The sequence below is a fragment of the Eurytemora carolleeae genome, unplaced genomic scaffold (genome assembly GCF_000591075.1).
Source record: "Eurytemora carolleeae unplaced genomic scaffold, Eaff_2.0 scaffold536, whole genome shotgun sequence".
In the NCBI taxonomy this organism is placed as follows: domain Eukaryota; kingdom Metazoa; phylum Arthropoda; class Copepoda; order Calanoida; family Temoridae; genus Eurytemora; species Eurytemora carolleeae.
Window position 1 is genome coordinate 180,319 of NW_019396448.1, and position 13,997 is coordinate 194,315.

Genomic DNA, 13,997 nt, shown 5'->3' on the forward strand with positions numbered 1-13,997 from the left:
ATTCCCTAATAAGTTAAGAATGTAGGGAAAGAATATGTAATACAAAATAAATTATACAAGAGAAATTTAAGATTTATATTTATAGCTGCCAGTTCATGGGGTTACTGTAACAACCATCTTATTCCTGAAATAGAAGACTGTCAAGAAAATTATTACAAGGTTGATGATCTTTGTGTAAGGTAGGATGGTTTTTCTTATCATTGTAATGCTGTTGGTTTGTTTTCACTTCTAAATTTATTTTTAATTTTTCAAGATTTATAGATACCAGCCTGCTATAAGCCAACTAAATGTAGTTTGGATCAAATCAGCTATTTCAATGTTTAATGGATTAAAAACATTTAGAAACAAACAAACGTACTAAGCACATGCAAATTCAAATTTTTATTATTATTTTAGAGTTTCTCCTTACAAATTGACATGGGATGATGCAGAAGCACAGTGTAAAGAAGAAGGTGGTCATCTTATGCATATTCAAACAGTGCGGGTTAGTGAATATTATTAACAATAAATATTTATTTTACAAGAAACCAAACAAAAATATTGTAAAATAGGCACAATCAGAGCTTGAAGAATTAATCAAAGATCAGATAAAGAAAAAAGCTTTCTTTGCTGAAAAACAATGGACTACTGAGGCATTGGATGGATTTTGGATTGGAGGAACAGTAAGTCTTAAAAAGCATAAATAACTTCAGGGATTATAATTTCTTTTAAAAGGATATAATATTATGATGCACAACCAAAGTATTTAAAATTGCTTTTCTTAAAATATTAGGAAGGATAATCTTCTCTTATTGTTTTTAAAAATTAAGGTTCGACATATGAATCAATGGATTTGGGAAGGAAAGTTAACTCCAGTGAAGGATAACTTTACAAACTGGGATAAGTCATTGGAAGGAGTTGGATGTTCTCCAGTCTGTCTTTCCAGGAATAACAGGTATTCATCTATTATGAGGTACAAATAAAGGCCAGGACATTAAAACTTATAACTTTGTTCCAGAATGCTGTTGCAAAATGGTGGTAGGTTTACCTGGATTGCAAAACAAATGGGTAATAAATATCCATACATATGTGCTTCCCAGTGTAAACTTGGATATGTTTGGAGGCATGAAGCAAGAAAATGTGTAAAAGTGATCAAGGAAGCTGCAAAATTCACAGAGGCTGAGCTTCAATGTTCACTTGATAATGGTCGTCTAGCCTCAGTTTTCACATGCAAAGAATTTGTTGGATTGGCTCTTAGTTTGTGGAATAAATATTCTGATTTAACTAATACATATTGGTTTGGGATCTATTTGGATGGTCTAGATTCTTATACCATGAGAAAATCTGGCCAAATTATAGGCAGCAGCGGATTCTCTACTGTAAATGTAAATTCTCTCACTGACTGCACAGTAAATAACGTAGAAATGACAGTGGATGGTACAGTTGGATTAACTTCTATTACCCCAAGACCATTAGGATATCATGGAGAAATGATATATAATACAGATAAGTCAGCAAAAGTTAAAGTTTATGAATTTGGCTTGACAGATGCAACAGTTCCAGGCAAATATCTCTGTGAAAAAGAAACAGACTATATTTGTCCGCAGGGTTTCCTGTTATTTCAACAGCTGTGCTACAAGCTTCATCAAGAGGAGGTTGAGCAGGCAGAAGCAGAACGAGTATGTGTCAGCAATGGTGGGAATCTATTAAAAGTTCAAACTGGAATGCAACATACCTTTCTTGTTGCTGCACTGAATACAAACTCAAATTTTACAAAAGTATGGTTAACATATCAGAAACAAACACAAGACCCTACTGAAAATACTTACTACCCAACAAGTGTTAATGATGGACCCTTCATGTTTGATAGTGTTTTTTCATCTTCAACTGAAACCAGTTCAGATGAGATTAACTGTGTATTAATGGATTCTAATGATGTTGAAAAGTTTTCTTGGAAGAAAGTGTCATGTCATTCAAAAGCCAGTTTCATTTGTGAAAATTCTTTGATATTAAATCCTGAACAAGTGAGGTCAATACCTAAAATACAAGCACTATTGCCATTAGATGAGCTATCTGGATTTACTGACCTTGCAACAATTACAAGAATCAACAATGCAAGTCTTGTTTCAATAACCTCTGAAAGTGTTATTAAGAGTGGTCTTACTGGATCTGCATATTTCATGGGACACACAGAGTCTTATATTGATGTAGAGACAAAGGATAACATTTTGCTCACTGAATTTGGAATATCTATATCAATGTGGGTAAATATTGAGAAAATATTTGATAATGAGGTTCATCCACTTATTGATGGTAGTGAAGACTGTATAGATGGAACTGAAAAGCCAGGATTTACCATGATGTTAACAAGAGCTGGCTCTAGTCTAAATATTGCATCTGGAGCACCATCTAGTTGCTTTGATGTATTTAACAATTCTAAAACTGACAGCATATCTGGCACTGAAACTGATGATATATTTGTGACGGTTATATCAAGACTTTGCTCAATCAAAGGTGATGGATCACTAAGCTGTAGTACATTTTCATCCTCATTCAACAACCCTCTTAGCCCTGAGACATGGCATCACATAGGTTTTACCTTTGATGATGTTGAAAATCGTGGAACTTTTTTTGTGGATGAAACTTTTGGATATACTGATATAACTGTATCACCTGCAACTGTACATGACAATAAATACTTTACCTTTGATACCAATGGCTGGATGTCAACAGCAATGAACAGTTTTGTACGCATTGGATCATTGAAAAATCAAGCTAAAGAGGACAATGGAAGTGGTTACGGTAAAGCGCACTTTAATGGATTGATGTCTTGCTTACAAATATATGAAGGCCCTCTAAACATTGTCCAATTCCACCATTTGGCAAGTTGCCCGGTGCCTCTGAATTACCAAAATAAAGCAACATTATGCCCTATTGGATATGATTATTACAAACAAAAATGTTACAAGTTATCCTTAAGTCCTCAAGACTTTGCAACTGCTGAAGCTTCCTGCACTTCCAGCCCAGGTTTGGATTACAAATTTGAAAGTAAAATAAATGTTTTTCATTTAAAAAAAAAACTTAATTTCTCTTGTTTCCAGTCTTTAAATCTGGAAGAAATAGAATCATTATTCCATTATTCTGGGGAAAATGTTATTTTGTTAAGATTCCAAATACCTGACGTATCTTGGTTATCCCAAGGATAGAAGATCGCAAGAATATTTATCTAACTTCTACTTTCAAAGAAAGGGTATTGATTCACTTTGGATTGGTTTGGATTCAAGGTTAGCTCATTTTTATTTTGAACATTGAACTAAGGCTACATACCATAATCATTTATTTACTCAGAGTAGGGTTGGGCACATTCCGACTATTTTAAAATTATTCCGTTCTGTTCTAGAACAAGGACCTTTTTATTGTTCAGTTCTCGTTCTGTTCCGTTCTGTTCTTGGTGTTCTTATTTAAAGAGAAGTTCCATCCCTCTCTTTCTGTTCTTAGTCAAAGAACGTTTCTATCCCCCCGTTCCATTCTTAGTATAGTTTCTTTTCTTTTAGATTTTTGAAAAATATTTAATTTTCATAATCAATATTTCAATGATATCAAAAAGATAAATAAATAAATTATAGAAAACAATTTCCTTCAACATAAATTCCCCCCCCCCTTCATTACATTATCTCTAAGCTTTAACAATAAATTAAAACCTTATTACTCGAAAAAACTAGTAATTTCCACAAGAAAATTCTGATATTAGCCTTATTTAATTTTTCAAAATGATTTTTTTTTCATAATTTTTCAGATAAGTTCTGAAAATCGTAATTTATACTGATTGAAGATCTAATATGCTGTGGGACACCCTGTATTTATAGATGATTTAGAACACATTCCTGATTAATAATGCATTCCCAACTTAGAACATTTTCTTGATAATGAGAACATTAACAATTTTAACTGTTTTTTAATCAATTCCCATTCCGTTCCATTTTTTTACCAATCATTCCAATATTTTTAAGAACTCGTTTTAAGCATATCGGAATGATAGGATTGTTTTTGATTGTTTTGTTTATTCTCGGGAAAGAACCATCGTTCCACCAGGAATGCGCCCAGCCCTAACTCAGAGTATGTTATAAAATTTTAGTCTTTCAACAATTTCTTTATAGGTCTAATCACCCCATTTCTGATCCTTTGATATGGAAAGCATCAAATGGAGACAATGCTGATACTACAAAAATACACTGGGGAGGGGGAATTCCAACTACTGCTGATTCCAAACTTTGTGCTGCCATTGACAATTCAGAAAAAGGGTACTAAAATAAATTTAAAAATCAATAGATAGACATTTTAAGAATAGGTCAATGACTATTTGTTTAGAAAAATTGTTCCCAACAACTGCTTAACAAAACTTTTCTACACTTGTGAGACAGATGCTTCAGATGCTGATACAAAACAAGAAACTCCTTGTCCTAAAGGTAATCTATTTTGCCAATTGTAGGTTTTAAAAAATGTATTTGTCCAGAATTAATGCTAATGCTTTAAATTGTTCCTTTTCCAATATCAAAACACTTGTAAGAATATTTTCAGGTTATTTCTTTTATAAAAAAGAGTGTTATTTATATCATGGTGAGTTGACTGACTTTGATACAGGAGAGGAGGTAAATATTTATTTAGATACTGGTTTAAATATGTTTTAGTTCTGCTTTAACAAATTTACTTAATAGAATTATTATTTATAGTGCTTTGACCTGCAATTAAGATCATTCTTTGAAAGATTAGTCCCTTGTAAATTTTGATTTAAATCTTATGGAAACATTTTTTTTGGTCAAACATTATTACAGTGTATGATGAAAAGCTTCTTTTTTAACATAAAGTTTGTATATGCATGTATTTTTCATTTAGATGTGTGCCAAGCATGGAGGAAAACTTCTAACCTTAAATAATAGAGCTACTTATCACTTTATCAGAGCACATGCTACCGTTTATGGTCTTCAAAATATTGTTCTGGGCTTAAATTTTTCAACAAACATACCAGATAAGTAAGTCTCTGATTAACCATATCTAATTATTTAAAATTTTATTTTTTCTATTCAGTGGTCTTTTATACAATTATTCATTATTTTAGACTGGTACTGGATGTGTATGACAATGAGTTTATTAAGGGTCAAAGCTACAGTTTTGATTCTGATCAAATTGATAAGTATGGAAAAGGACCCTGTGTTGTGCTTAAAAAGGGAATTCGATATCTTCCACGAGATAGTGAGTGTGACGAACCTTTGCAAATTGTCTGCAAATGGAATGGTAAGAGTGTAAAATTATGACTGACATAAATGAAATCCTGTTTAAAATTATAATTAATTATATTAACCCTATTCCCACTGGGGGGGGGGGGTCAATTTGACCCCCCCCTGTAGTTTTTTTTACATAACTCAAAAAGTATTGGTCTGAGGCTGTTGAAATTTTCTGACTTTTCTTACATACCCAAAGCCCTCCCTTTAGGCCTAAAACCGGGCTTTAATACTAACTGCCTGAGTCCTCAGGCACACTGCCTGAATGACTGCTTTTGCCTGTAGCAAACTAAATCTTTGTTTTGACCCACTTTCACTTGTCAGATTTTGATAAAATTTAGCTTTTTGGAAAGCCTATGACATAAGGAAACAGATTGCACAAGTTTTGCGAAAAAAAAATTGCAAATTTTTTGCAAACAATCTGTCAAAGGAAATTTGCACATTTTTAGTTTTTCTTGATTAAAAATCAGGTTATTTAAAATTTTGCAAAAATTTTTGCATTTTTGAAATGGCATGGTCAAGGGCTTTTCAAAAATGTATAATTTGTCATTTTTTGGACAAATTTTTTTTTGCAAACATTTTTACTATAAAACTGGATTTTGCGATAAAAAATTCAATTTTCGCAAATTTGCAAATTTTTTTGCAGATTCTAAAAGTAGAGCACAAGAGCTTTCTAATGATGTATCATTTGTCATATTTGGACATAAAACATGGGATTTAGAGGGGGGGTCAAATTGACCCCCCCCCAGCGTATCCTGGTTTTCAAGTACCCCAGCGGGGATAGGGTTAATGAAATAAAATTAGTAAATGGTTAAAAATAAAAGATTAATAAAAACAATTATTTTCCAGCTCCAACTTGTCCTGGTTTTGTTGTGGCCAGAGGAGAAAGAGACTCTAGATCCTGTTATTACATATCATCAACCCCTGATTCTGTAAGTTAATAATTAATGTCACCAACACTAACAATCTTAATCCAGTAAATTTAATTGGTGCTTTATAGTTAGCCCTTCTTTGTTTATGATTTCTTAGTATCTAAAAAGACTAAAAAATTCATACTGAACTATGATTTCAGGCAGCAAATGTGGCGATAACTTGTAGTTCTCCACAAAATTTCTTAATTAGACCTGGATTACCAAGTGAACTTGGCATAATCAAAGCAATAAAACCTCAACCTAGGTAAATATAGAAAAATATGTAAAATAAATATATGTCAAGTGTATGTATATTGCAGGGTTTGGATTTAAAACATAATTTTCTAAAAATATTTCAAAAACTAAAATATTTTAATTAGTACATTAATATTTTTTTCTTTCTGTCTCATCAATACTATTTTAACAGAAACCAAATTCAATGAATATATAGAAGTAGTTGAACCAAGTGGAACTGGTTCAACTTTGTGCCAGATTAAGCTGAAGTGAACTATTTCTTACTACTAATTTACCTAATAAAGGCTAGGGGGTCTGAATCTATGTATATCGATAACTTTAATAGTTTGAGTGCTAGGGAGGATGGAAAAAATGCCTATAAAAGGGTGAAAAATGAAGAAAAAATATTTTGTTGTTTTAAACAAATATCATAGTGTGACACATGTTTCTACATGCATTTTTCAAGGGCTTTTCAAAAATATAGATTTTAGATCTGTAGCTTTAGTCACATAAAAAGTTATGGGCTAGTTTAGGTTTTTTTCCCTGACCAGACTCTTTTTTTCCATCCTGTACCCTACCCTATAAATAAAAAAATAAAAAATTTAATAAAAAATCCTTTAAATTACTATTTATTAAACGTCACAAAATTTCATGGTGATAGTGTCAAAAATGAGACTGCTAGGACAAAAAAAACTTCAGGGGAGGGGTGCCAAACAAGTCCCCCCCCCTGTTTAGGGTTAAAGAAAATTTAAAAAACAACAAACATTTCAGAGAAGAATTCTATTGGATTGATGGATACACACCAGGAGACTTTAATTGGACAACATATGGATTCAGGGAGAAGGATGATAATAGATATGTTCAGGACATCAGGGATTTCAGATGGAACAGGTATATCAATTGTGTTCAGTTTACATCAATTTCAATTTCACAAGATGGAAACAAAATGACAAAAAAATGTTCCTGTGAATTTTAACTAAAGTACATTTTCACAACAAATTAGTCAATATTTCATAGTCATTAATCATACAACACAAAAACAAAGTAATTCATCCATATTATTATTTCTAGAACTTGGTCTGAAATTGGTGCTGTCAAGATGTTCAACTTTCCTAAAACAACTAATATCAAGATAATGGCTCCTGAGGGTTTATGTGGTGCAACTTCTAAAAATAAGCTGTACATCAAGGGACAATTTAACTTAGGAAGAATCAGTGCAGATCCTCCCTTAATTTACTTTAAGGTCAATAAAACAACTGAACTGTTCAAGTTTATCTTCAATCTTGGAGCAGACAAGAATTCTCCTAACTCATATTCCCTTTGGTCTGTTATCAATGGGGTAAACCAGACAGATGTAAATGTTACACTATCGGACTTTAACAAGACAAACCCAGAGTTCAACATGACAATATCATGTGTTGATCTTGACAATCTTCACAAATTCAAGGAAATTTACAATCTATTTATTAAAAGCATTACATAAAATGAAATTAATACAATTCCTTACACTATATCTGCTTGATTGTAAACTTAAACATACAGGTTGTGTTTAATTACTGGAGTTCTGGAAATGATCCCAATGCTCTGGTAAGAACAAAAGAAAACTGGGATACTGAGTATACTGTTAGTTCAGCAATTAACAGCACTGATATAGCTGAAATTCTCATCAAAGGAGGCATGAATATATACTTTGCTAATTTTACTGAGGAAAAATGCTTAGGACTTTCTGCCAATGGTTTGGTTGTTCCAATGAGTGGAAACAATTGTGCATTGCCCAAAAAAACGGTTTGTGAATTCCAGAGCTGTTACACAAAAGAAGGAAATGAATGCATATTTCCATTCACCTACAAAGAAGTTGTTCATCATAAATGTATATCTGAAGATGTATATCAGCCCTGGTGTGCAACAAAGATTGTTAATGGGACCACCAACATTGAACAGTGGGGTCTTTGTTTAGATGATTGTGTAAGTGAAGAACCTTTACCATCATGTTTATCACCGCCAACTGTTCCTATGTTTGGAATACGAAACAGCTCAATGCATCCCCAATTTGAGAACTATGCTTCCAATTGGTTTGCTTTGTCTTTTCTAAATAACCAGGTATTTATGAATTTAAGAACTAATACGAGATCCTAAATTTTATTAAAAGTTCTAAATTAAATAATGTAGGATGGAAGTCCCAATCATACACATTACAAGATATCTAGAGAAACAAGAGAAAAGCTTTGGCAGCCATGGATGATTTATAATGCATCGGAAAAAATAGAAAATAACCTTGAATTTATAGCTTCCTCTAAAGATGATCATTTCAATGATGTTTATCAAATAATGCCAAATGGCAGTGTGGCAAGTTATACATGTCCTGAAGGATGGGTGTTTGAAGACAGTTTCAATATAACACAATATTCATATTGTGAAAATGGAACTTGGCGGGAAGATTTCAATGCATCTAAAAAATGCACTCGTAAGTATAAAAAAGATAAAATCTAGAGATATATTGATATTTCATTCCAATCTCTTTCTAGCTGTAGTTTGCAAGGAGGAAAATATACCTGTTTTTAATACAACCAGGGGAGTTAATGGAACTGTTAATTGGAAAGAACAGAAAGCAGCAGATCCTAGATGGTGGAATTCTTATAAGAAAAGGCAATATTTTGATTTGATAATGAAAGAATAATGTTGGGCAGTGAAGGGAACACAGAAAAGAACTTATAATATACACTAATAAAACAATGAAATGAAATTATTTTGGAGTGTGCAACATCAAATTCTTTAATCATATCAATCTTTTTCAGAAAAAGCTTTCACTAAAGAAAGAGGAAATTATTTTCAAGTCAAGTATCTTAGCTCCCATCGTAATTTTATATTGGGAGAGTAACAAATTAAGGAAGATCTTCCTTTATGAATTCATACTTTGTTGAATTCATACTTAGTTAAGCAAATAATTGGATTATTTTCCGCAGTTTAAATTACTTATGAAAACAATCATGCATTTCTGTTAGTTTTTGAATGGGTGGGAATCAAAATGTTAAAAATATAAACAGAACATTTTTTAATGCACACATTTTATGAAAGGGGAAGCCTTTTACAACTTATTATTTGTTGTTACTTTTGGTATTTATAGAATAACCTACACCTGCCCTACTGGATATGTAATAGAAAACCCATATGGAAACTATAATGAACAACCAAACCCCATTCCAAAAGAACAGGTTATCATATTTATTGCTACATTTGCTAATGTTACTCCAATAACCTCTGTTTTTAATTATTTACAACTACTTTACATGGAAGTTAAAGGAATTTAACTCTACCAAAACAGCCAGAGTGCAGGATGGGATGTTTTGAACAAAATTGGTGGAGGGAACCTGTGGTTAAGCAACATTTGCTATTTACCAAAAAAGTAGTTGTACACAATTTCACAGTCTTTTGAGATTAGGGTTTCCAACATAATAGATTATTCTCTTACTCGTAATTACGTGCAGTTAGGCGTAGTAATTTTCATTTCGTGTAATTTTGCAGGATTCCGCGTAATTGGGGAAATATCCATTTCGCAAAATTACGGCATAATTTTGCTTAATTTCTACAACGTAATTTAGCAAAATGACTCAATGATTAGGTGTAATAAGCAAAATTATAATTACGAGTAATTACGGCCTAATTTGGTGTAATTTCTCTGAGGTAATTTCGCGAAATTTGTATTAATCATGCATAATTAGCAAAACTTCAATTTCACGTAATTTCTACAAAGTAATTTTGCGAAATTTTGCAATAATTACGTCTAGGAAATTTTGAAGTTTTAACTTTTAATTGAATAAAACAACTAACTTACAAGGAAAATAATGTCATGCAAGTTGAATCAGAATTTCAGCCAATATTATGTTGATGTAATTTTCACGTTCGACAACTAAAAAGTTTAACAAAGGAGGGGGGGTTGAGTACATACTGTCCCGCTATAATTATTTCTGAGAATTAATATGTACTTTATTTAATACGGAATTGTTTCGTATTATGTAATTTCGTGTAATTACGCATCAATTACGTGAAACTAGACTTTCTTTCGTAAACACAATAAACGAGAAATTACGTGTAATGCTCCTGCGTAAGTGAAAGAAAGTGCTTCGTGTAATTACGCGTAACGTAATTACAACTGGAAACCCTATTTGAGATAATAAAAAGTGCAAATTTTTTTCTGAAAACTTTGCAGAACAGGTGTTTATTTTTCATAATTGTTCCAAGGGACGTTAAGTACCATTACCTTCCTCTGTTGGGGGAATAATAGGTCAGTAATGTTGGTCAAAAGGCAGTAAAATCATTAATTCTATTTTGCAGTTTACTTTTGATGTTGAATGTGGACCTAATGCAAAATGGAGACCAATCCCATCATATGGAGGAAATCTAATGCCCAACTGTATTGGTGAGCTTAAGTTTTTTAAACAAACCCTGTTTTGGCCCAGTTTTAATGTAATCTTAGAATTTAAATGATTATTTTCTTATCTTCCAGCCATAAACTGTACTGAGCCTCCTTTCCTGCCTCCTCAGAATGACCTGGGAAGATATAACTGGACAGCAGTTGATGGAAAGGATCCTAGACCCTATGCTTCAGCTATAAGATATTTTTGTCCAGCGTAAATATTCTTTTACTTTTATGAATATCAATCTTTTGCTTATGAATCTTTTTAATTTATTTAGATTAAAAAGAAAATTCTAAGGTTATCTGATTTCTGTGAGTTTGAAGAATTCTAAGAAAAAATGTTATTTTGTAAGAGAAAACAAAATTAAGAATAACCTAATTTTTGTTTCAGTATTGGTTGGGGATACCCTAGCAATGGGTTAAATGAGGCTTTAGTGTTCTGTCGGAGGGATGGAACTTGGAGTAACAGATTTAATATTGAAAGATGCATCAGTAAGTTCTTTAACAATTACTATATCTGGAATTATTAGTTATTACTATTCTCACAAGAATTGAACTGACAGGAATTTCAAAGAAACAATTTAGAAATTTATGCTCTTACCACCCATGATTCCCCTAACAGAGTTACGTTAATTTACCTAATGTCCCTTGGGACAATAAAGTACAAAAACAACCAACTCTGCAAAGTGTTTATGAAAAAAACTTGTGCATTTTCATCTAAGAATAAATAAATAAAAATAAATACTTTTTGGAAAATTGCAAATTTTACTTATCACAGGATCTTTCAACCAATTGATCTTGGGAACCCTTGGTAAAGTAAAATTCCCCTTAATTTCCCTCTACATATAAAGTAGTTTTATATAATCATTTTCCTAATCTTGCCTATGTACCCAGTTAATATTTTAGAACTACCATGTCCAGCCCAACCCCCTCCAATCCTACCTGGAGAAGGAACAGAGAGAAATTACAACCCTGAGATTACAACCTATCGTTGCCCAAATGGATACCAGTGGGAAGGAGGTATTATTAAAAGCAGATCGGTGTACATTATGCTTTTGATATCTTAAATTTATGTTCAAAATCCACTAATCAAATCAGAATTACAATTATGTTGTTATTGTTTATGATAACTAATGATTGGTATGAATAGTTCTTAGGCAGGGCAGCCATTAGTTGATCAGTTTTAGACACATGGCAGTTGAGCTGAGAATGCACTCAATGCATGTATTGTAGAGAACATTTTTTAAAATCATTTGATACCTATTAGACGTATATTGTATAATTGCTAAGTGAGCTAAGTAGTTCTGCAAAATTGATCTTTAAAATCCTCTTTAAAATAATCAAAAAGTATTTTGGAAAAATGTTGTAAAATATTTATTTTTGCTTTTGTCAAATATTAACATGCATCCATTTTTCAAGGGCGTTTTAAATAAATGTTATTGATCTGTTGCTAAATCAATGCAAAAATTACAGACTATTTATGTTTGTTTTCTAAGAGTGCCCTCAAATGCCAAGAAAAAATAAATTGCAAAACTTGTTCACAACTATGAAGAATTCTAGTGTGAACCCTGTGGCGAGCGGGGGAGGGGTTAAAAACACCCCCACCTTAATTGTGATAGGGTTAATATATTGTGAATACTTTAGGACAGTTTCCTTATCTCGAGGTGGAGTGCTTAAACAAAAAATGGCAGCCAAGCACACTTCCTTCTTGTGTGAAGAGGTCTTGTGGACTTGATGTACCAACTCCTTGGATGGTAAGTCAATGACTTAGCCAATCAGAGTTTAGTAACTTAATAGAGCTTTTAAGCTACTTTAAAAGAGGTTTTCATCTTCAATTGGTTCAATTTGAAAATCTCAGTAAGAGAAACTGAAATAAGGTGTAGATAGGGCCCCCAAGTAACAATTTTGCTGAAAATCCGCAGAAATTCCCAGGAATCATTCCTGGAAATCTGTGGAAATTCCCAGGAATCTTTCACAGAAAAATCCGGTGAAAATGTCAACAGCTTTTCCCAGGAATTTCTCGTTACCAATTCCGAGGAACCAGGTCCGAGGAATTTCTTGTAACCCATTCCGAGGAAATTCTCGTAACTCTATCCAAGGAATTTCTTGTAACCAATTTTAGGGAATTTCTTGTTACCAATTCTTCAGAAAAACCAGAGAAAATTTGAAGCAAAAAGGTCTTCAGAATCAATTCCTGGGAATTTCCCTGGAACTATTCCCAAGATTTTCTCAAGAATTCCTCAGGAATATCTTGAAATATTAACTAACAAAAGTAGTGAATAACTTAACAACTATATTGCCCCTCCAACTTTTTAGAAATATAAACATCTTCTTAAGTCAGAATGTTATAGTTGTTTTTGATCTTACTGAAGTTGTCATGTATTTTGTTTATTCAGACAAGTGAATTGTCAAGAAAAAATTTTAAAAAATGTTTTAAAGTTTTAAATATTTTTTTAAAAGATGGTTCTGAAGTAAATTATCATTTTTTATCAATAAGGATACAAAGAAAAAAAGATTTAGTTTGAATCAAAGAAAGTCACCATGGTTGGTGAATCTGGGGAAATTCCTTACTTTTGTTACTTGGGGGATGTTAACGTTTTCATTTTTTTGAAAAACGATTGTTTAGTTGTGAAAACGACGACGAAAAATCAAAAACGAAACGATCGATTTTAAAAACGATCATTTTTTCAAAAAGTTTGTTTTTTTAAAAATGGTCGTTTTTAAAATGATCGCTTTGAAAAATGATCGTTTTGTTAACAATCGTTTTTGATGATCATTTGTTAACCATCGTTAACGACAACCTTTGTTAACAATCGTTAACAATGACCCTTGGTTAATGATCGTTTGTTAAGAAAGAGAGGAAACTGACCTGAAGGGCATCTGTACTTATCATTGAGTAGTTTTTAAGAAAATATCAAGAAGTTTTAGCTACCCCACAACTTTAAACTTCATTCAATAAAGCCCCATGTATTTTTTTTTCTTCAAAAATGATCATTCTCCGAAAACAACCGTTTTTATAAAGTTTGTTGTTTCGTTAACGATCGTTAATGACAACCCTTCATTAACGATCATTAATGACGACCCTAGGTTAATGATCGTTAAGGACAAACTTTTGTTAATGATCAATAACATAATTTCCAATAAATATTTATTTTTCAAAAACGATAGTTTTTGAAAAAA

The 13,997-nt window shown here is 32.1% G+C and overlaps 1 protein-coding gene across 1 annotated transcript in view; it reads left to right on the forward strand.

The window, feature by feature from the left end:
* LOC111703493 (uncharacterized) overlaps positions 1 to 13,997 on the forward strand; it is a gene marked incomplete in the record, with an annotated part of 58,343 nt that overhangs the window by 42,940 nt on the left and 1,406 nt on the right. Inside the window, 24 exon segments of the mRNA XM_023475441.1 lie at positions 86 to 179; positions 397 to 484; positions 552 to 662; positions 810 to 934; positions 998 to 3,006; positions 3,146 to 3,263; positions 4,137 to 4,280; positions 4,348 to 4,445; positions 4,558 to 4,628; positions 4,873 to 5,009; positions 5,096 to 5,271; positions 6,108 to 6,190; positions 6,331 to 6,434; positions 7,175 to 7,294; positions 7,475 to 7,850; positions 7,946 to 8,503; positions 8,573 to 8,867; positions 8,929 to 9,049; positions 9,528 to 9,615; positions 10,736 to 10,820; positions 10,908 to 11,031; positions 11,209 to 11,309; positions 11,724 to 11,837; positions 12,462 to 12,571. Of these exon segments, the coding sequence (XP_023331209.1) occupies positions 86 to 179; positions 397 to 484; positions 552 to 662; positions 810 to 934; positions 998 to 3,006; positions 3,146 to 3,263; positions 4,137 to 4,280; positions 4,348 to 4,445; positions 4,558 to 4,628; positions 4,873 to 5,009; positions 5,096 to 5,271; positions 6,108 to 6,190; positions 6,331 to 6,434; positions 7,175 to 7,294; positions 7,475 to 7,850; positions 7,946 to 8,503; positions 8,573 to 8,867; positions 8,929 to 9,049; positions 9,528 to 9,615; positions 10,736 to 10,820; positions 10,908 to 11,031; positions 11,209 to 11,309; positions 11,724 to 11,837; positions 12,462 to 12,571 (5,450 nt within the window).